The 24,612-nt window shown below is 39.0% G+C and overlaps 1 protein-coding gene across 6 annotated transcripts in view; it reads right to left on the bottom strand.

Moving 5' to 3' along the window:
• The window catches only part of LOC129762626 (protein lozenge), a 125,277-nt gene that overhangs the window by 62,690 nt on the left and 37,975 nt on the right, over positions 1 to 24,612 (bottom strand). For all 6 annotated transcript variants that reach the window (XM_055761075.1, XM_055761080.1, XM_055761076.1 and 3 more), the window contains one exon: positions 22,817 to 23,056. In XM_055761075.1, the coding sequence (XP_055617050.1) occupies positions 22,817 to 23,056 (240 nt within the window). The remainder of the gene's footprint in view (positions 1 to 22,816; positions 23,057 to 24,612) is intronic.

Below are 24,612 nucleotides of genomic sequence, written 5' to 3'. Positions count from 1 at the left end.
TTACGGTGATTAGACAGTCTTTTCCCCTCTCTAAAGAGGGGGGTGAGAGGGTGTTGAACAACTCGAGAACTAAAATCAAGGTTTTGGGGATCGATAAACGTTTTTATGGTGGTTCGACACTCCTCCCTCCTTTCTAAAGGGGAGGGTCCCATACAAATGAAGCACAAATTTCTGCGGCGTAAAAGTCGTCATGTTGCTTTGTTCAAATGTTAGAAATTTCACGCGTGGAAAAATCTGTACCAATCTGTACTTTTTGACAAAAATCTGTACTCTGTACCGTACAGAATCTGTACCAAAAATAACGAAAGAATGGACCATTCCAGATAAATCTGTACGTGTGGCAACACTGCCTCCAATTTTCGTTAATTTAAACCGTTTACGGATTAAAAAATCATGATGTATAGCAAATTGAACCATTCTTAGTGAATTTTCGATTCATTTGGTGCGCAAATTACCAAAATTAATTCGCAGCGGAAGTGGTTATCAACATTAACTTTATTTCATTGGATCGTGGTCTGTTTTCTGGTTTGAAGTTGTAGTCCTACGTCAAAAAACATATAAAAAACTACATAGTGTTCACTTAAATATAAATAAAAAAAAAATAAATGATAAACTAGTCGCGAAAACGGTTTGACGAATTTGGAAGAATCTTTGTGCATGGTCCGTTTTGGGCCAGGCGCGTTTTTGTCTACAACAATAATCATATACATTTAAAAAAAAATACATTAAAAAACTCACACAATTTTGCAATTTTTCACGAATGATTCAATTCAACATCAGCGCAGGGGAAGAACAATTTGCTAGCATTCACAATAACTTCATGTTGTATCGTCTTTGTATAAGTTAGTTTTGTGCTTTTCAAATGAGTTTAGAGTGATTCAATCGTTGATTTCATTTGAATCCGTACAATTTTTAGTCGAGGTCGAGGTGACTGATTGCAAACTAAGTTGCCTAATATCAAACAAACGCAAACATGCTGTAATTTTTCCATAGTCCCGAACAACATTGAAACATTCAATTAAAAATCCCAGGTTATTCATTATTCCCCACACCCAACTAACACCAGATTAGCCCTTAGCCCAGACTGACCTAGGGAGCAAGCAATTGTAACCTACTTTAATTGAATATCGAACCCAAGATTGCGAGAGTCGTTGTCTTCTCCCACCCTCAACTACCCACAACTCCCACAAACCGCTATTGAGGCTCACCACTGGGCTGGGAGTCTGTCTCAGGGCTAGGAGTGGGGGGTGTACCCAAAGCCACAAAAGAAGAAGAAGGCAACAAGCATAGGCATTTGAGCCGTCCAAAGGATGCACTTTTAGCATTCATCTTCTCAGCATAGAATCGGGCTGGAAAGATTACCCAGTGCAAGACCACGCTGAGGTGATAAAAGCAGCTGGAGGGGGGCGCTCTATCACCGAAGATGGAAATTATCAACTTCGACCACAACGTAAAGACGTCTTGTAGTTCGGCTGGAAGGTTTTGTGGGGGGGGGAAGTTGCAAAGACTAGCTACACAGCTTCTAATGTGGGCTGGCGAAGGATAATAATAGTTTTTGAATTGTCTGTGTATATCTTCTCGACATTGTAAATCGTTTCCCGTGGTATCGTTTACAGTAAGAAAGTTGAACTCCTAAAATCTGCTGCAAGTTGCATCGGAATTAAGCGTTCATATGACGTGAAGCTCGCCCCGTTGAAATTCTCCGAATGCAAACGGCAGTGATTGAATCGAGCGACGGTGCGCTCAGGTCGTTGGAAGCAAATGTCATCAGCAGAACGTTCATTATCGTTTTCCATTAAATTGACACAAAATTCCCGCGTATGGTACACCCCCGCCAGCCGGCCGACCGACTAGCCGAGAGCACCGATCACCCGCCGTTATCATTCTGATTCATCTGTTATTATATATGCCATTGGGTAGTCGCCATATCGTTTTTAAGCCGATCTCACTGGATGACGACAACAACGAGGTAGTATAATCGGTTCATATTTGAGTTTGTTAATAAAGTGATTACATCAATACACATCGGCTTCATTACTGCACACGTTTACCGACCCTCGACGACCGGGCGGGACAAGGGGCTCAGCTCAATGAGCCACTTTATTACCAACGTCTAGCACGACAATCCGCCCGAAAGGGGATTGTGGGTGAGCGTATGCCTCCCGTCCCCTCGTTGCATTGTACGTATGACCAACCGGGTGCTTACCACCGTGTACCGGTCGTTTATTCGGAAACCATAATCTTGTTGAAGGCACCCTCGCTTTTTCACTTTTTACTTCAATCGTCATCCAACTGCAGGCCCGGTCCACTATGAACGATTTCCATACAAGCGAGCGGACAAAAATATTTTCATCATTTTATCAACACTTCTCGCGTTTTGACAATTCTTTGATTTCTATATAGGGGGTCACCCTACGAAAAATGTAACGATTCATTAAGAGTTTTCAAACGCGTATTACTCCAAATCGTTATAGCGACATATGTTGATAGGAAATTTATCCAGCAATTTTTTGCTTGAAACACGAACAGCAAATGCAGTAGAACCTCGATTATCCGCGAGCGGATTATTAGCGACAGCAACTTCCATAGCAAATATATAGGCCTTCCCGGAATTTGTCAGTGAGTGGTAGGCTCATGCTCTTTTTGTTTGGTCATGGCTTTTACCTTACTTGGCCAATGGTGTGCACGATCTTATAAATGAATAGTTTAATGATTTATGAATTGATAAAACATAATTCTTGTGCTGAAAAATCTCATTTTTAATCCTTTATTGCGTTATCCGCGATTTTCGTTATCCGCGGTGAGCTTGCCCGACTATTCCGCGGATAATCGAGGCCCTACTGTATGGTAAAAAAAGTCAAACAATTTGACGATTAAAATGGGTATGTTTCTTCAATTGCCCTAACAACTCGCAGTTCACTACGGCAGCTACACGAACTTCCCAAAAGAGCACTCATGGCCATAAGATACTCAGTATACATCACCTGGCTATAAAGTTATTACAATCACCTCAAACAAGGTTCCGGACAACATGGCAATGATGGAGAAAGTGTGATTTTTTTTCCCAAAATATATATTTTTATTAAGGCTCATATGGCGTTAGCCTCACGGGGCCGGGAGTTCAATACTTTGACAATTTTTCTTATTATCTATGTTAGTAATATGTAACCGATTACTCGCGGTTGGCTCGAGGTTAGTATTACAAGTGTTTTCGTAATTCGGATGTTGCTGTCTCCAATGCTCTGTACGTGTGCCCGACACGGGATACTTCCTATTGGGATGCAGCTGACCCTTAATCAGCAACGCTCCCCTAGTCTGTACCTCATATCTAGCGTGGTGCGTCTTTCTCGACTCGAGGAATCCAGGATAGAATGGTCACTAACCGGCGCAATCATCAGTTCATGTAGAGTTGTCATGAGCGGTACAACCTTTGGCTCTTGTTGAATGATCAGTGGACTGCACAACCTTTGGCCCGTGTATCTGTAAAGAGTGTGTGTATGTATTGCCGCGACTAAGTAAAAGTTTATCGATCGGATAGGAGGGATACGAAACAGGGACACAACGAAGGAAAAATCATTAAACGTTGACATTGGCGTTCCTGAGGAACAGGTATAGATGAAGCAGAAGATCAGGATCACGGCTACCTAAGATATCCCGGACGGGGATCTCCGATTGTCTGCCTTGTGCTCTCAGTGCTCTAGAGAGCTGAGAGCGAGCAGCATGGAACCGGATACACGACCAGACAACATGCTCGATGTCGTGGTAGCCATCGCCACAATCAAATAGATTGTTTGCTGCGAGCCCAATGCGATAGAGATGCGCGTTTAGGTTGTAGTGATTGGACATAAGCCGAGATATCACGCGAATGAAATCACGACCTACATTCAATCCCTTGAACCATGCACTCGTCGAGACCTTAGGGATAATCGTGTGTAACCAACGACCGAACTCATCTCCACTCCACATGCGCTGCCAGCTTACGAGCGTGTACTGACGAGGAATGTGGAAAAATTCATTATAAGCAATTTGCCTTTCAAAAAGTGTGCCTTCTAAAGCGCCCACCTTAGCTAGCGAGTCCGCTTTCTCATTCCCCGGAATCGAACAATGAGAGGGAACCCATGCTAAGGTAATCTTGAATAATTTTTCGACCAAAACACTCAATAGTTGTCTTATTCTAGTTAGGAAATAAGATGAGCGTTTATCAACCTTCATTGAGCTGATTGCCTCTATTGAGCTGAGACTGTCTGAAAAAATAAAATAGTGGTCGATGGGCAATGTTTCAATGATCCCCAGTGCGTAGTATATCGCACCCAGTTCAGCGACATACACGGAACAAGGATCTTTGAGTTTGAAAGAGGCACTGGAATTTTCATTGAAGAATGCGAAGCCAGTGGACCCGTTTATGTATGAACCGTCAGTAAACAACATTTTATCAGATCTAACTCTCCCATATTCTGCCGAAAATATCGGCGGAATATAATCGGAGCGTAGATGATCTGGGATTCCATGGATTTTTTGTCGCATGGACAGATCAAAAATGACAGAGGAATTGGAATTGTGTGATTTTCATCCATAATACATTTCTGTAGTCATAGATTCATTTGACATAGGTTTATATTTATGTAAATCTTAACTATTTAGACTTGTGTTTAAAAGTGATAAATGATGACTCCTTGTCTTCTTCTGCATAAGTGAATAAACAGAAGAAAGGGGTAGTGATGGCTTTAATGGTATTTTTGTGTACATTTTGAACAGAATGTGGTTCCGGATTCTACCACGTAAAGGATACAAGTTCATACAGGAAACGGTTTTTTTAGGGTTTCCATTTGATGTATCAAAAGGAAAGCAATTAAAGATTTTAAACAATGCAAAAACTCAATTCAAATGCAATTAGGGTAGATGTACCAGTAATAGTGGGTCTAAGCATTAGTGCTATAAAAAAAAACTAAAATTTTGATATTTATTTTGTGAATTTGCTTGAGGATTTGTATGTGTATGATGTAAAAGTGAATAAATTTTCATATGCCATTAGAATGTTGACATTTTTTTAACAAATCTTATGAAAAAATTAGATATTCGGACTTAGTGTCACGTTCCAAGAATAGAGCCAATATTCCTATAATAGTGGAACATGTTCTAGTAATAGTGGATTTTTTTTCTTAGAGTAGTGTTTCTGTACATGAATGAGTGAGATTGTTTTTTTTCGTCTTCATTATTGCATTACAATGCACCCTATGTGTTCCTTCCATAATCTAGCGTAATGAGTTTAATTTCATATTCTGATACGTAAGGTGAAACTAAAACACGTCCCCCACGCCCTACTTTTACTACATCTTATTTCGAGACAACGAATACCCTACCACTACTTATACCTTTATGAATTTTATGCAAAGGCCCAAAAACCCTTGACTGAATGCGAATCAAACCTGTGATGTACCTTATTGGCAGTTTAATCTATAGAATCTATCATTTATCTTAATGAAGAATAGATTTCACACATAATTTTTTTCCAAATTATTTTCATTTTATTGCACATAACAAAAAAGCATATTTAATAAACATTTCCAATAATAATATCAACGCTTGAAGAAGCTCCAATTTATCTCTTCTCATACCATCGGCTTTCAAATGCTTGAACAGTGTATTTAATTCACGTTCTTTTTTCCTCTGCAATATTTCAAGGTGTTTCTGCTCGCGCAATTCCTCTTTATGTTTTTTAACTGCCTCTCTTCCCGCAGCTTTCTGTAGCTTCATATCATCAGCGTGCTGCTTATTTTTCTTTTTTTGTTCTGTTTTTTCGTTCTTTTTCTTAATAGCATCTTCTTTCGCCTGTTCCAAACACCGGATTTCATTAAGGCGCTCTTCTGCTGTAAGTATTGGAAAAAAAACTTTCGAGTGTAATATCTATGATGTTTGCTCCGTTTTGGTGTCTCGGGAGTCTGTAGAAAACTTGCAATATCGTCAGCCTTACCATCGCGCATAGCATTGGAACAATCTGTCATTGTATCCATCGTTTCTGTATCTCTCACATCCTTACCTTACCTTAGAATACCGCAATTACTGTCAGTGTTTCCTTCATTAGCGAACGTCATTTTATCATCTTTGCACATAACAGTATCATCAGAAATACTCAAATCGTCATGGCCTCGTTCAGCTACGTGTGGTGCAAGTAGCTTTTCATACAGTGATCGAATGATTTTTTCCTCTTCGGTTAAATCAGTTTGAGTCTTGATTCTGTGCAGACGTTCTTAACCTATTTCATCAAATGCTTCCTTGATAGAATCTATTGAAATTAACACTTTATTCCGTGAAGCGATGCACTCTTCATCGGGAACTGATAAGGGATCATTGGTATCCATTGTGATTAGATCCAAATCTGCGGTATCGGAGGGTGATTTACTAGAAGAAGCCAAGCATTTGCTGAAATCGACGTTCTCTGGACCAAAAGGATACAGACCACAGACGCGGAAACCATTAACGATACTGGACTTCTTAATACCTGAGTCAATGGCTTTTTGGAGTGAAGACGGAAAAATTATCAAGGACAATATATCTCCACCGTTGTCTATTCGCCAGTCACAGACTGCTGCCTTCCATGCACTTTTTAATGGTTTAAATATCGTCACATCCGCCGGCTGGGTAATCCGTGTTGTGTTGGGTACAGCGCTAGCAGAATGATTCGCAAATCCAAGCATAAGTATGCTACTTCAACCGCTGTATGCGATGATCGTCCGTCGATAAAGTAGTTGATAGGGAATTCAACATGCTTTTTGAGCAGATTTGGATAAAATATTTTCCTGATGTACAGCATAAAGTTCTCGACATTCATCCAACCATTAGGACTCTTTCCAACTCCCCATTCTCCTGGAATTTGTTGCAGTATTTCAGGACGGATCCTCTGAACCGGCAAGATTATATCCGGCGGAACAACACTACCATCAGCTCCAAAACTGAACATGACATTTGTCACATTTTTGTGCCCGTCAGCATGTTAAACCTCATACACGTTTTTACTTCCCGTTGTAGCCAGCACCGCCTTAGTAGTGGGATGAAGCAAAAATGAAGTCTCGTCGCCATTGTAAATTCTCCGAGGATCTTTGAGGATATCAGATAATCCTTCATTAAGTAGGTAATCTCTAACGCACGTAAACCATCCTTTTATATCCGCTTCTGATACCTTCGAACTTGCTGCAGTCACTTGTTCCGGGGTGCGCAAGCTGATATTATCATGACGGACTAAAAATCGCGAAAACCATTTTCTTCCTGTAATTTGTAATGGATTTCACAATATTTTTAATTTAACTGTCATTTTTGTCCACCTACCAGGAATATTGTTCTTGAAAGGATTAGGTCTTCCGCTGGAATCCAAAAACGCTTTCACTTTGAACAAAAGTGATTGCTTCCCGACTGGGAATCCCTTGCGCTCCATATTTTTCAACCAGGTTATGATTTTCCGTTCCTCTTCCGGCAGGAGTATTGTTGAAGGCCCTTTCGTAGTTTTCCGCTCCATTTACCACTCAAACGGAAGCGGATGGTTGACTCAGGGATTCCATAAAATTTACAAGCACGATAAATCGTTTTTTCACCGTTTTTTATACTTCGGATGCACTGGCGGACAGCATCTTCATCGTAAACATGATGCATGCGGCTGCGCTTTTTCTTCTGCTGCTGCATCCTAAACAAAAACATAATTACTTCGATAGGCTTAAAGTAGAATAATATCTTACCTTCGTGTAGTAGGTGTTAAGACCACAAATATCACGGGAAGTTGAAAATTGCTCGTAACTCACGTACGCACTACGGTTTGTTTATACACTGGAGAAAAAGATCTGGCATTACTGAACCGATTAATCGAATTTTTTGAGTCAATATTGACCCAACATTGGACCAACAAACCGTAGTTGAGCGAGACATTTGTGCCTACTAATTTTTTTTTCGTAGAATGTACCAATGATTAGTAGGGTAGAAAATGACTAGAGAATTGGTAACATGTACTAAAAAATTGGTTATATTTACTAAATATTCCTCTCAGTGTATCTGCACTACCGTTCGTTTCTACGGCATACAAAACAAGGCAGTCTATTCCCGTTAGTAAATAACCGATTTGGATGTAAACATATGACGTCAGCATTATCGGGCTACGTTCATTCGAAAAAAAAACCATTTGTTTTCCAGAACAGAACGATTATATTCGTAGAGTGAAGCAGTCGCTTGCACTTTTACACTGGTAGATTCCAGCGTTTGTTTACAAAACCGATATAAGTGACCTCACGCAAGTGTCATTTTAGGGAATATAATACCTTGTATTTAAGTATACCGTGGTTCGTTTTGATCTGTTATGCAACGAATCTAACCCCAAAATGTAGCCACGAGAAGTACCATTATAATAAGAACAAAAGCACGGAAATTCTTCCTATGATGGAGTTTAAATTTTCTGATATAAATTTAATAGTAACTACTTTTTTTATACAGAATCAGGTAGGAATAATCGTAAAGAAATGTTCATCATACTATTTTTACATCAAAAGAGTGTTTTTATAAGTATTTCACGTTGTGAAAATTTTCTATCGCGTTACAAATTTCGTAAGCCGCATAGAGTTTTGTTCACCAGTCAACTAATCTGTTTAAAAACATTATAATTTGCAGTTTAGAAAACAATGCAGTTTGACCAATTTTAGAAGTATCTCCAAAAAATTGTCACAAATCGTCTAAAAATAGTAAATGAGCCTGTATTAGCGTAAATAACGACGACGGTAGCTTTCCCATTATTATTGGTACACCCACGATTACCGGAGCATCTACCCTACTACACACAATCACACTCCTATGTCAAGATCTCAGACCCATAAACTTGTTTTACTTGTTAAGCGGACCTTACACGGTCAAATTTATTGACAATATGATGACATTTGAGAGCATAATGACAGCTGAACATGGCCGACAACGCAGAAATTCGGATTTTCTGATTTTCGGGCATCAATATCGTGACATTTCATATGGATGCATGATGATGACGTTTTACCTCACGGACTTCCAGACTGAGTTGCCAGATTTGCAAGCGGACATTTAATGTTTGTTAGCCTTTTTTGCGATTGCAATTAAAATTTATAAACTTCTGAAATTGTAGGAATCATAAATGAAAGCTTTTGGTTTGGAAAACTGATACAGTAATTTACATTTAATGCGACATGCCGAGGAACCACTCAGTGTCGCATTGGAGGCGATTTGAAGATTGAAGATGAGAGTGGTACAGCGTCGACGTCTGGCGGCGAATTTCAATGTGGGGCCATAATTTGGGCCCGATGTTTACAAAAAATGTCTAACTGCACGTGTCGCATACAGGTCTGTCCAATTATAAAAAGGTCGCATTAAATGTAAATTACTGTACCTAAAATATCAAAATACAGTACTTTTCGCGATACAAATCAAAACCTCAAAGTAAACTGACAATGTGTTGGTGAGAGAGTGAATGAAAATTAACAACGTCTTAGGAATTTTTTAACATTGAACTCGGTCATTCTTTGCGCTAGCGAGCGGGGCAGCCACTTTAGTCTAAGTTGTGTGTTTCTTCACACTCCGCTATAAAATTTGGAGAAAGAAATCACAGGTAAAAAAACATCACGTGTTAATTCAAGTTACAGTAGAATCCCGATTATCCGCGAATATTCGGGATGATGTTTAAACATAGAAACTATGTTTTATAAATACAGAAATAGATACAGATACAGATAATCGGGGTTCTACTGTCATAGTCTTATTTATCGAATAAAAACATTTGCTTGCAGATAATATAATTTGCATATATTATCGCAATCTAAAATAATCTGGCATCCCTGAAACTGAAAGGATCAGTCTGTATGTGTCTGTGTCTGTATGTGTAAATTATGAATGAAAATTAACTTTTCCAAATCAAATTAGTATTCTATGTGAATGCAAATCACTTTTTTTCTGCAAGTGGCGAGAAAATCCCATACAAAAATTGTATCTGAAACTGACGTTATATAATAATAATAAATTTTAGTAGGAATATCTGAAAATTCATAGAAAATAGGTTAAGTTAGAGTTAGGACTACGCGCTTCAACTAATTAAATAATACCAAGTAGATATTTTCATTCAAATTTTACCAATTGAAAATTGTCTTTTAGCCTTCTAATCTGATGGAGAATAGTTTGGATCCCAAACTCGAATGTCGCCACTAGCCATCGCGGATATTTTCGTTGTTTCGGGTTGAGGGCGATATTGACTGGGTATGGTGGCAAAATATTGATTGAGGTTAGATCGGATGTCGAAAACCATAGCTGTCACGATACTGAAGACATTTATTGTCAATCAGTTTGATCGTGTAAGGTGCCCATTATGATCGAAACAAGTTGCTTAACACGTTGAGCCCCGAATTGTTCTTGCTGCGCTTTCTATTCAGCCCGCATTTAGAGCGTTTGCACAATATCAGTGTCGGTTCCAGCTTCCAACTATATTTATTGTATAGATAGAACATATTCAGAAATTCGACTAGAAAGTAGTCACACTTTGTAAAACATCCGAAAACAAACCATATATATTTTTATTTTTTTATTCTGTGGCTGTCAGTCTCAGTCAGTCAGCATTTTCCTACCAAACGGCTCAATATCGGCCTCTAGGGACCGACGCGGAGCTCATCGTGTTAAGATTATTTGTGACTATATTACGGTCAAATTTTTATAGAGGCGCGTATTTTGACGTAGGACTACGTCTCTACGAAAAATGTAACGTTTATTAAGAGTTTTCAAACGCATATAACCCAGAATCGTTCTTACGATATATGTTATAATATATACCATTAGACAGATAATTTATCCAGCATTTTTCTCGCCTGATACATCAACAGCGGAAATAATGAAACAAGTGAGCAATTTAGCAAGTAAAAGAGGTATGGTTTGCGAGCGGATGCGAAGGTAAATCATGTACTATGCATTCTTTCTTTCATCTTCGTTCCCATGAATGTTGTATGCAACACAAAATTGTGTGCAATCATTCGTTCTATCAAACAAATTAGCAAGACCTTCTACGAGTGTTGAAGTAATCAAATGCAAGATTTCATGCACCACTCAAATTTCATGCAAGATTTCATCGAAGCAACGAGGAAAGTGTCACACATACAGTGATCGTTCGTTAATTGGGTCGGAAAATCAATGCAATTATCGAATTAAACTCGCTAATTGGACTGCTAAACAGCAAAAGCAATACTTCAAACTGAAGATGACATCTATTATTGATACATAACTGCTTTGCAGCCCAGTTAACATACGCCCTGTTATAGATAAGTCCAGTTGGCGAATGACTTCTGTATATGATGGGGTGGAAGAACATTTTTCAGTTCTCCTCTTATTTGCATTTGTTCGAAGAAATTAGAAAAAAAATGTATTTGATCACTGTGTCTGATACACTTTTTCGCTTTAAACAAATTTCGAATTCTGAGAATATTTGATTAATGTGATTCGCTGAAAACAAAACGTTCACGACATTCAAATACGGCGAATTTTAACCTACCTTGTATTGATAATCTACTGTTCGAGCGATGGTTGATAATGATGAAACAACACTATTAATGAAAACGAGTGGGATGAATATTAACATCAACATGCCATGAAGTTTATTTTTCATTTGCATTTTCATTTCCGTCATGATATTCAAAACGTCGAACTTGAAGATCACTGCGTGTTAGTGAAAATCAAAGCGTAAAATTCAACGTCACCCAATTGAGAGTTAAATCGATTAGTGGTAAGGGAAGGCATAAAATTCTTGTTTTTGGTGACTTCGGCAATGTATAGTATAACTGTTTGACTATGTTTTATGAATCTATCCCGATCGTTCGGCCCCCAATCATATGGGTAATGGGTGCAAATAATAGACAAACGGAAAATGAACTTAATCTTCCGGTTTAATGATACTCAACCGCTTACCTCCGTACAACGGCCAACATTCAATAAAACCCATAATGTTGCCTTTTACGTATACCTGGTCCTTTCTTTTTCTCTAAATATGGAAACTAAACACTGCAAATTCACTGCAAGCGATGAGGATCAATTTGGTGATAATCATCTGAAATTATCGACAATAAGGAAAGTGCTTGAATGCAGGCTTTTTGAAATTCATTCGTGCTATTTTCGTTTAATATACTGGACAAAGTTCACGCGTCTCGACTCTTGTGTTATATTCATTATGACAGATATGATGTTGAGCATCAACAGAAGAGAATTCATCCGACACTGGGAAAAAGTTAGTTCCTCCATTCGTGAATAAATTTTGATAATTTGTGGCACTGGTTGTGTGTGATACATAACTGATAAATAACTTTTTTCGCAGTCGCGGCTTCTGTGCAGCGATTTCTGAGAATTTAGTTGACTTTTGCTTTGCCATGGTAGCAGAGGAGAGGTAGCGGTAGATGCTTGAACGAACACGACGCACCAGTGCTCTTTGTTTGCACAAAAATATTCTAGATGGTGACACCGTTCATCAGTGCTTTCTTGATGAACGAAGATAGCTTTGTCACATCAATCTTGCAGCAGCGATGACATGCTTCAACCAGTGTACATTTATAAGTGAGTGGATTTCCTTCCTTTCTTCCTTGTTTGGTTTATAGAGACTTCAAACTTTTGCTATCATTCGTCTCTAGCCCTGAGTAGGGTCCTTGTGGAAAGAAAACTACTCCGCTATTCCTCCTTCGTCTGTCTTAAGAAATACATTCTATCCCCGTTCGACGCTCGCCGGCAACGAGGTTGCTCCGATGACTTTTCCCCCATACATCCATTGGCATCCGAACACATATACATACAGCGATTCTAGGATAAAGAATAGTTTTTTAAGTACTTCAATTTGGCTCAAAATTGGAGCACCTGAAAAGATTGGTCATGTTTTTTTTATTTGCCCATTTGTATGACCAGTCCTTAAATGAAGTGATAAGAAAAAAGCGACATTTGATTTTTTTTTGTTCATTTTCAAACATTTTTAGCAAACTTGGCATACGTTTCTTTTACACATAGAGTGTGATCATTAGAGTATGGGGAAGGGGGCGTGGCCGATGTGCAGCCAATGAAGGAAGAGGGACTTGGTTCTCAATCAAAGTTTGACCAAATTTAGTTGGTATATTTTTTATAAAATCATAGTTTCATTCAAACTAAAAAAGACAAGCCCTTTCAATAAGTTGGTCGTGAAGTATACAGAAATTGTCATAGATGAGAAGTTTCAACCGTGTCAAGAAATATATTTTGGATTTTGTAAATTTCCTATAGGGAGCAAAAATGTTCAAAACGCTCCAAATCATCGTTGCAGCATTCAGAACTCGTTAATATATATCTAAAACTTGAAAAAATTATAGGAGGTTGTGTCCAAGACACGACCACTTTGTTGACGTAGAACTACGCTGCTATTTCGTTCAAGTCGATTGTTCATAACTTCGGATATTATTTTACACACACACACACACACACACACAAACTTATCTCCGCTATCTCCGAACAAGCGATGTTCATTGCTTCGTATCTGGAACGATACTGAAAGTTTGCCTCAGCGAGATCCAATATTTATGCTCTAGGCAAATATTCTCGTTCGTTCTTCTTCTCTTCTTTGTTCACAGACTTTAAATCATTCCCCTTCGTTGATCACCGATAAGTTGCTCGTTATTAACGGCATGGGTAGGGAAGCTCACAAATGACAAATGTATGGAAAATGGAAATGCTTCTAGTTTTCATCATTTTGAATCTATTACACACCAGGGGATTGCAATATATAGCGTAAAAAACAAATCTTAGGGAATTTCCGATTCGTTTGGTATGTGAATCGTCAAAATCCGTACGCGGCAAAAATAGTTATTAACGTTAACTTTATTTCATAAAAACGTGACCTGTTTTCTGATTTGGCACCCTTAATGAAAGACGTAGTTCTACGTCAAAAAAAAACAGGACCCGACTCAGTTCATTTGCCTTCTTTATTTTATCTTTATCTTAGCTTTATCTTCTTATTTTCAACTATAAAGCCACTTAACCACAAGCCTAAACAATAACGTATATGAAAATAAAATAGACTTATAGGTTATTCTGTTATTAACAAAAGTTATATTGGAATATATTTCATTTAGAATTCGCTTTTTCTCAAAACATGCGTTTTTTCCAATTTTTCTCGATACCTCAAGTATAGTACCTGCTACAGTTCCGAATTTCGAATTTATCTTAGTTGAATTATCTACTTTCTATAGGAAATATAGACAAACAGATCGGTGACAGTCATTTGTCTGATTTTTGTCCGCCTGAAAACCCATAGTGCGGTTGTGGCGCTGTATTTGCCGAGCACTGGTGCGGCTAAAGGAGTTAATCAACGTGGTCCGGCTCCTTGCAGTTGAAGTTTATGATTCCCAATTCCTGTCCCAGTTTTGAATGCTACACACGGACGTCAAGTGGAACCGATTTTTTTTCTGGTTCCCAACCTCCTTTGCTCGGACTGAAACGTTTCACGTTGATCCACATATTACACGGATCAAACGCGCGGCCGACGGTTATCTGTTGACCGTCCGGATAGATGTCCAGTTTCGCGACGGGAAACATCGTCGTCGTTCGCCGGTAGGTCGCGAGATGATATCTCTGCTGGTGACATTCAAATGCACATACCATTTAGCAGCGATATCCTTTCCCCCTGTAAATGCTCTTTCGCTGCGGTGATTTCCGTCTGTTGCGTTACATAAATCGATATGCTGAATGCCGGCCAATGAGTTGAGTAATTAGCTTGTGAGTGTGAGCGCTTCATACATCGCCCCGAAAAAAACTAATCTTCAGCTGCCGAAATACAAAGCACTATCTAACATTCCGTCCCATCTCAGTTGATTGAGCGATTCGTTTCAACAAATAGCTCTGACACGCGCCATTAATAATCTTAAATTCTCGACAAAAGAGTTTTACCTCATCAGTGTATACGAGCCCCAGAAGCAACCAAAGGAAAGATAAATCTGCTCAAAACTCATCACTTGAGCTATTTAAACCCCTTCTTTCTCTCCGTTCGCTGTCATCCCCACCAGGGATGGAACAATGATATGCAAGGCATGATAAATAATTATTAGCATTATTAAGACGCTGGCCTGAGCCATATTACTGCTATTCCAGTGCAGTTCATTCGGAGCTCTTTTACCAAAAGGGCCAATTCCTTCATCGTCTGTAACTATCTAAATAACTACCCAAACTTCAGTTCTTGAGCGAGTGCCATTCGAACAGCCCCGGCTAGGCCCTTTATGACCGGCCGAAGATTGATACGTCTTGATTCAGACACGATGTCTGACAGCCGGGAAGAAAAGCACGAAGGCGCGAAAGAAAGGAAAATTTGTTCGGGCGAAAAGTCAATTCGATCCACAAAGGCACACGACGACGAGGACTTCGACGGTCACTTAAGGCACCAGCAGCGCGAGAGCACCTAGCCCCCGGGGGACTGATGTATGGGTTCACGGTTTATTAAAGTGTCATCAATTGTGCCGCCACCAGATGGCAGAGCGCTACGGCGAGGAGGTGAACAAATGATGGCCCAAACTGGTGTGCGAATCTTCCGAGGCGCGACCATCAGGAACCTGCGATCGTTACATCCCCGCACTCTGAGGTCATAGCGTTTGAGCCCATTTGATCTCAGGGGGTACGATAGTGTCACGTGGATCGTGCGGTTTTTAACTGAGAGCTGTGAGTGATTGGTTTGCTTAATGGAGCATGTGTTTTGTTTTTAGAGCTGTGATGGCTGTGATGAGTTGTGTTGAGAATAGTAATGGGCAGAAACATTGTTTACCCATTTTAAGAACAGATCTAAATACTTATCAAAGTTCTGTTCTGAAAACGTAAAATAACATTGGAATTGTTGATGTCCCGATTGAGGGTTGAGCACGAAAAAATCGGGACACACGAAATGCTGCACGAGCACGAATAGACGCAGATCTGTTCTTCTGAATATAATTTACAACTTTTCGGTCCAATTCGGGATTACTTGGTCCGGGTTTTCGTCCACTTCTGCTGAGATCCTCGAAAGAACACTCATTACCGAACCTTGCGACGAGTCGTTTAACACTTTCTGGACAAACTTTGATTTTTATTTTTTGCTATTTTGTGGTATGTAACACCCTTTTTGGTGCACCAACTGTGCATAATTTTCCAAAATTCCAAAAGTTTCCGAATCAATCCGCATCATTTCGAAAACAACTTTATGACCGCGACTAAATGACTTGTACTTCGATTTTTGACATGTAAACAAAGCGTGCTCTGATTACACGACAAAAAAAAATTGTGTGTAATAACGTGTTAAATGTATAAGACTACTTTTCGATACACTCCATATCATAATATGAACTAATCACAAGAATCATATTACATAGTCGGAACAAGGATTACATAGGATTTGCTCAAGTCTGAAAAACAGCCATTCGTTGCTACTTGTTTGAATAAAATCTTTTTCTCTGCAGCCATTTCTTCTAATTGGGGAGCAAATAGCACTCTGAGAGAGCCAAGTCTAGAGAATAGGGGAGATGTCAAACAAGTTGGAACACTATTTGCATCAATTTTGCCATTTGTCGACATCCTAATATCAAACGACGATTCAAACGAATATCAAACACAAATAAACAGACCGATCTGGCTGAAACTTAGCGGAACCAATTCCGTGCCATCAAAGTGAAATTGCTCCGGAAATAAATCATTTTTATATGAAATTAGTTGACCCGGCGAACTTCGTCTCGCTCAAATTGATGTTTTCATACTAAGCGAACGTTCATGTGTTTAATCCTCGAACTATTCGTTAATTGATCTTCAAATTGGTCTTTTTCAAGGCTGGGGCGAATGAACTTTGTATTTTTGGGGGCTTAAGTGCGCACTTATTGAATTGGACCTCTGAGATAACTTGTAACACAATTTAAATGCTTTATCATTACCAGCGAGAGAAGCGTCATTACTAGAGTGTGTAGGCACCATCCAGTGGGGAGTAGGAGAGTGTTGTATGATGTTTTATGGGTGAAGAAGAGTGGGTGTTATGGTCGAACATATAAGATATCTGAGAATGTCCAGAATTCTTTTTATTAACAAACCAAGTTTATAAATACATATATATTAACTTCACCTGATTTATATGAAACTCATTGTTGAAAAATTAAACAATATATATATGAAGATCATTGTGAAAACATAAACATAAACGAAACATAGTGAAAATAAATACAATTTTCATTTGAAATTATTTCGATTTATTTCTAAGCAATCGTTTATTTATTTTTCTTCCCCTCTTGGATTTCGATTTTGAGGATACCGACGCTTTGCCTTGAAGCGCTGTTGCGCTGTTGTGGGGTTCGAAGAGACAGACGATGTTTCCTCTTGAAGCTAGAAGCCCAATTCCTTCCTGTCAGTTTCGCAACTTATTGAATTTGGTGCACTGGTGCATGCAATTTTTCAACTAATCGAATTTGTAAAGAAAAGCTCTCGAACTTTTTCACAATACCGAATACGCACTATTATTTGCTCCAGAATGAAGGTTTCCTTAACAATGTAGTTTAGAACTTTCCGATTATTTTAGGTAACTAAATCACCATCCCCAAAATTGAAAAAAATATATATCAAAATAACGCAAAACTCTTCTTACTCTTTGCCACCTTCATGAAATGTATCTTGTATATATGTGTGAGCTGCTGGTGTAATAATGTGTCAAACGAATACACTTTTGCCGAATTTTGATGCTCGTTTGTTTCTAAAAGGTCAATGCGCGCTTTTACCCCGTGCGCACCTTTGCCTCGCACTTCTTTACTGCCGGTAACCGTATTTGCTATCTTGTTCCACCACTTTTTCATATGAGCTGGTAAAATTCTAAGCGTGGAGAAGAAGCGTGAAAAAACTTGCTAAGATGTATCTGATACGCTTTACATTATGATTCCCTAGTCCGGTTTAGATTAACGAAAATTAGAAGCATTCTCTTTGTTGCTGTATATTTGGTCTACCCAATTATCAATCAATAATCTATGCATATGCGAGATACAATGTTTATATACCACTGCGAATCAAGTGCAACGTTCGTTCTACGGCCAATGTGGGGGAAAGAAAACAATGCAATGTAAGCTTTGTCTATATTCAACTGGTTATAAATAACTCAATCGCGTTTGCAAATCACAGTCTCATTCCAGCTAGCGACCAGAAATGCGGAAATGAACGGAAGAATTGAAGAAATAGCGAACAGCGATGCAATTGTGTGCGATGGCAGCTCCGGGTCGATTTCCATGCCGTTTGGCGGAGAGTGCTTCTGTATTTTTGCATGACACGCACATATTGGTGCTCTTGTGCGTTGCCAAGAATTTGTAATAATGGTTCTGGTGGAACGAATTTATGATTGTCGTTCGCTATATATACTGCGTTGCTGCACTGTTATGAGAAAACATATTGTGATATACGGTCGGCTTGCCTTCGCAGGACCAAGAAACAATCATCAATCAATCACCTTCAACTGTTTCGACAAAACCATCCATCGACCCTTTTCGAGGCCACCAGAACTTTCTACTGAAAGGTTGTTCAAAATGTTTCGATGCACAGTAATATTCTAAATAATAAAAAGATCTGCAAGCTTTCATGCGCCTTTCATTTCGGATTCTGCTTCAATAGACGGAGAAACTATCGTTCGTCAGTTTCGTTGAAAGTTTTCTCCGGAGGAGCTCCCGGTTTATTGTCAATCCAGCCACATCCAACAAAGTTTTGTATAATTGTTAACATTGTTAATTATTGAAACAATAATTGGAAACTTAACAATATGATTATGACATATCAAGACATTTTTCCGTTCCATATGAAGCCATCTGAAAAAAATCATCGAAATACACGCTTAAAAATAAAAGATTAACCAGGGTGGCCAGTTTTCACTGAATTAATGAAATAGTAATGACAACGAAGAATTAATGATACTCAACGCTTGAATGAGGATGTTGTTGTTTCTAGTTCGTTCAACTCTTATGTTTGAATAATGACAAACATAAGAGTTGAACAATTTTCCCTGTGGCTCACTGTGAGTACAATAGATATCATTATCTAAACTTTGTTATCCTACAAAAACATTTTTTAAGATTATTTATTTAAATTTTCGTCCGTGGCTGCAATTTTCAATTTTCGATGATGCTTGGTGATATTTAACTCGATTCACGATTATTTCTTTCTGGATTCGCTATCTTATGAAAATTTTGACAACAATGAAAAGTTTCTAAAATTGAGTTTTATACTCCTCTGTTGAGTATACCTGAGACGATACATGACAATAGGGGGCCGATTCTGGACCACTTTTTCTGCCAAACTCGGACCACTCACAACTCGGCTTCTGATTGGCGATGACAACGGTACGGTGTCGACATCTGGATACAAATTAGTTTTTAACAAGGCTTATTACTCTATTAAAATAGCCGTTTTAAGGCAGTTTTAAATTGCTAAAATCTGAATCATTTTTTTTATTGGCGTTATTTATTCACTTGAAGCACGTCTTTCTTACCCTAACTTAACCTAATTTCTGTACACCTTCCAATATTCCCACTAAAACTAATCATTATAATATCAAATTATCTTCAAATAAATTTTTTTGTGAGAGATTATTTTACCGCAAGAAGAAAACAAAGTTTTCCATTCACATTGAATGCTAATTTGATACGGAGAAGTTAATTTTCATTTATAAGTTCTATTTGAAAAATGTTCGTTCTGCCTAAAAACCCATTATTATCTTCGACGCTTCTTTAACTCGTAAAACGAAGTTCAATGACGTGTCGATCATTTAGTTTTCACCGTGAAGTGTATACGGGAATAAGGCCCATCGTCTCTTGATAAATAAAATGAACCATAAATTTAATTCATGTATTTCAACACATCATACTTTTGCTATCAAATCTACGTTTTCAAGTTTTCTTTGCTCTCTCCACATTTCATTATTTTTTTTGCATGCCAAAATAACAAATAACAAAATTGTTTAACATGTGCGACATTCGGCTGAATAATTAATACAAAAAAAAGGTACAGCTCAGAAAATACATGATACGAGGAACACATGTTTCTCTCATGGGAAAATAATTTTCCGTAACTTTATAACATTGGCAACCTTCACATCACGCTTCCCTATTATCTAGCACTTGATCGACGAAAATGCAGAAAGAAGAGTAGGAAGCCAGTTGTCACGTCTTGTCTAATGGCCACCTTACACGATCAAACTGATTGACAATAAATGTCTTCAGTATCGTGACAGCTATGGTTTTCGACATCCGATCTAACCTCAATCAATATTTTGCCACCTTACACGGTCAATATCGCCCTCAACCCGAGACAACGAAAATATCCGCGACGGCTAGTGGCGACATTCGAGTTTGGGATTCAAACTATTCTCCATCAGATTAGAAGGCTAAAAAGCAATTTTCAATTGGTTAAATTTGAATGAAAATATCTACTTGGTATTATTTAATTAGTTGAAGCGCGTAGTCCTAACTCTAACTTAACCTATTTTCTATGAATTTTCAGATATTCCTACTAAAATTTATTATTATTATATAACGTCAGTTTCAGATACAATTTTTGTATGAGATTTTCTCACCACTTGCAGAAAAAAAGTGATTTGCATTCACATAGAATACTAATTTGATTTGAAAAAGTTAATTTTCATTCATAATTTACACGTTTTTCCTTCTCAAAAACACATAATAACACTCGCTTCACAAATACAGACTGATCCTTTCAGTTTCAGGGATGCCAGATTATTTTAGATTGCGATAATATATGCAAATTATATTATCTGCAAGCAAATGTTTTTATTCGATAAATAAGACTATGACAGTAGAACCCCGATTATCTGTATCTGTATCTATTTCTGTATTGATAAAACATAGTTTCTATGTTTAAACATCATCCCGACTATTCGCGGATAATCGGGATTCTACTGTAACTAGAATTAACACGTGATGTTTTTTCATCTGTGATTTTCCCAGATCTTCTCATTCCCCAAATTTTATAGCGGAGTGTGAAGAAACACACAACTTAGACTAAAGTGGCTGCCCCGCTTGCTAGCGGAAAGAATGACCGAGTTCAATGTTAAAAAATTCCTAAGACGTTGTTAATTTTCATTCACTCTCTCACCATCACATTGTCAGTTTACTTTGAGGTTTTGATTTGTATCGCGAAAAGTACTGTATTTTGCTATTTTAGGTACAGTAATTTACATTTAATGCGACATTTTTCTAATTGGACAGACCTGTATGCGACACGTTTAGTTAGACATTTTTTGTAAACATCGAGTTCGGGCCCAAATTATGGCCCCACATTGAAATTCGCCGCCAGACGTCGACGCTGTACCACTCTCATCTTCAATGTCCAATTACAGGTCAAATCGTCTCCAATGCGACACTGAGTGGTTCCTCGGCATGTCGCATTAAATGTAAATTACTGTATCAGTTTTCCAAACCAAAAGCTTTCATTTATGATTCCTACAATTTCAGAAGTTTATAAATTTTAATTGCAATCGCAAAAAAAACTAACAAACATTAAGGTTTATCCACGGACTTCTAGACTGAGTTGCCAGATTTGCAAGCGGACATGCAAATCTGGCAACTCAGTCTAGAAGTCCGTGGATAAACCTTATCATCATGCATCCATATGAAATGTCACGATATTGATGCCCGAAAATCAGAAAATCCGGATTTCTGCTTTGTCGGCCATGTTCAGCTGCCATTATGCTCTCAAATGTCATCATATTGTCAATAAATTTGACCGTGTAAGATCCGCTTAAGAAATATACCGGGAATTTGTGATTATCAATCTTCCCGCTGAACATTTATCATTTTTTTCAAGTTGGTGCTACTGTCAGCGGTCAATTTTGAGCGCGATCTGTCATTCAGTTTGTTCACATCGTCATTAGGAACCAGTAAACTGTTTCTTTGCTCGGCGACTTTTGATATGGATAATTCTATTGGTCAACGGTATGGAATTGTGTGTTGCAATAAAGCATTGTCTTCAAGTTCCCTGTATATATTTGACAGAATGTAATTACAAATAAACCAGAATTCTGATTTTCGCATCTCCCTTAGCTGTAACAGCGCGTAGCTGTAAAACTCTTCCCTGATAAAAAAAAAGTCTCGAGATGGAATATCTCTGTCAAAGGGTTCATTGGTCACAATCTTTGCCAGGAACTGTGCCGGCGTCACCTGGCAAATATGATTGTACAACTGATCGAAAGAGGCAGCAGCCAAAATAAGCAATCAGTCGAAATGCAAAACAGCAGCAGAAGCCGAAAAACGTTAACTAAACGAGCTAATAATTGACTGCAATTCGTAAACTGTATGATTACATTGCAACAGGAGATAGGGCATTGTTTCTGTCCAACCTTCTTGAGGGGGACTTTCTGTGTGCGTGTGTGCGTGTATGTGTTGGCACGAGGCCCGGTGGTCGCGGTTGTGCGCGTGTGTGAAGACGAAGGTGTCGGCACTTGATAATAACGATTGCGTGTCTCACAAACATCATCTAGGCTAGCGCGGCCCCTTGGAGGGAGCCACCGTCTTGGCCACGAAATGACCGCAAAGGATACGGTTGTTGCCTGAGACGGAGACGGAGAGAGGGCGGTAGTCGTTGGCCGTCGTATGGTTAGCGTATGCGGTCAATCGGTAGTGACGTATAATTATCATCGATACATATTTGGGCTCCCTCCCGTGTTGGCTCGTGCCATCTCGAGCGGAGTCCCACTTGTGACGGCTGACCGAATTTTGAGCATAACAACCATATGGTCACACAACTTAGAATACGAGGAAAAATAATAACGAATTTACGAACTTACCTCGGCCACTTCGGCCCACGAATCTGAGATCATTAAATTTTGCCACCTGGTTTCTCATCACAGCTGTGCAGTTCCGAAGCTCGCCGCAGAAGTTCTCGTCGTTGCCGGCCCGGATCGTCACCATTGTCCCGTCGCAGACATCGCCCAGCGAGACTACCTTGAAGGCGGCCGGCAGCGTCTTGTTCGATCGCCAGTGGTTTGGGAGCGCCGAGCAGAGGAAATAGGGACTACCGGTTCGTACTGAAACGCAAACAAGAAGCGGTGACAAGCATTAATAGAACGGAATGCATACGACACACACACACACATACACGTACGGCTTTGTAACGCGATATCACGTAAGGAGTAATTAGTTTCATCTCATTACATCTCCACGGCAAGCGGCTCGTCATATTCTCGGGACTAAGCGAATTAAAAATAAGATCTCAAGCGAAATCAAACTTCTCTAGCCGTTCTTCGGTTACCGGGCAAAATGAGGCAATTTCCCAGTGAGTGCGTTTCATTCAAGTCTTGGGCAAACACGGCGGCAACTCGTTTTCTATTCGATCATGCAGGAAAATGAGTACGCATGGCACCGCGAGAAGTGGAGTCGACTGCTCGGAGACTGGTTTGGAAGGAAAAAATCAACACGCCATAAGGTTTCCCGCTTGCCGCCACCGAACTTATCTCGAAATGGTCATACGCTTTGGGTTTTCCGAGTGTCGAGTGCTCGACCCTAGAGAGGTTCGATTCAAGCTGGAATCATTCATAAGAGTACTCGTATGATTGATATTTGCTTACGTGAAATGGAATTAGCTAGACGCATTATAAGAACTGGTGGGGTAAGCTAACTTGGCAACTGAGGTGGGTCGTTTGAGATTACATTATGGGTGTTAGGAAACTTATTGGGAATCTCGGATTTCAATAATTTGCATACCGATCGTATTTCTAAGATTTTTCTGTTGCTATTACTACTTTGTATTATTATTATTCGTTAGATCTTACATAGAATTGGCTTCACGATTACTGAATTAAACATCTCACATTGTCTTGAAATAAATTCATAAAAGTAAAAATTTCTCAGATTGGGACAGATTGATTTCTACAATTCCAATGGAAGTAAGTCAACTGAACAACTGCATTTGGTCTAACATAATACACCGCATATATTACATCTACCTCACCAACACTATCGAAGGAGTCTCGCGCATGCAGTTGTCGAATGCGGACGACTTTTGACGTAGGATTATGTCTTCGATTTCTATATAGGGTGGGGGGGGGGCACTCTACGAAAAATGTAACGTTTATTAAGAGTTCTCCAATGCATATTACGCAGAATCGTTCTTACGATATATCTTATAATATACAGGGTGAGTAGTAATAACTGTCAGTAAAGCAAATGGTCACGAAAATTAAACGCTTGAATACATTTTAATTTAGAGTGTATTTCATGTTAAGTACATCCATAACATTTCTCTTAAATTAGTCCAATTCGAATCTTTCTCCCTTTGCTTTAATTACCAGTCGCAATCGTTGTTGGAAAGCGTTACGGCCGGCACGCACGCATTCCAAACCTTCTCCAAACGTTGATTGAAAGTGTCCACTGTCAATCCTTTGGTACTCCCTAGTTTGCCAAGCATGTAACCCCTTGCAGAGAAGTCGAGAGGATTCAAATCAGGCGAAGAGCCAGGCCACTATTTCGAAGAAATAAAATCCGGAAAATTGTCCTCACACCTCACGCCTGTGTAGCTTTTGCCTGATGAGACGGTGCAGAATCTTGTTGGAAGCAGTATGGCGTATTCTTGTAGTGTTTTCTG

The sequence above is a fragment of the Toxorhynchites rutilus genome, chromosome 1 (genome assembly GCF_029784135.1).
Source record: "Toxorhynchites rutilus septentrionalis strain SRP chromosome 1, ASM2978413v1, whole genome shotgun sequence".
Classification (NCBI taxonomy): Eukaryota; Metazoa; Arthropoda; class Insecta; order Diptera; family Culicidae; genus Toxorhynchites; species Toxorhynchites rutilus.
This window is presented reverse-complemented; position numbering and strand designations above follow the sequence as displayed.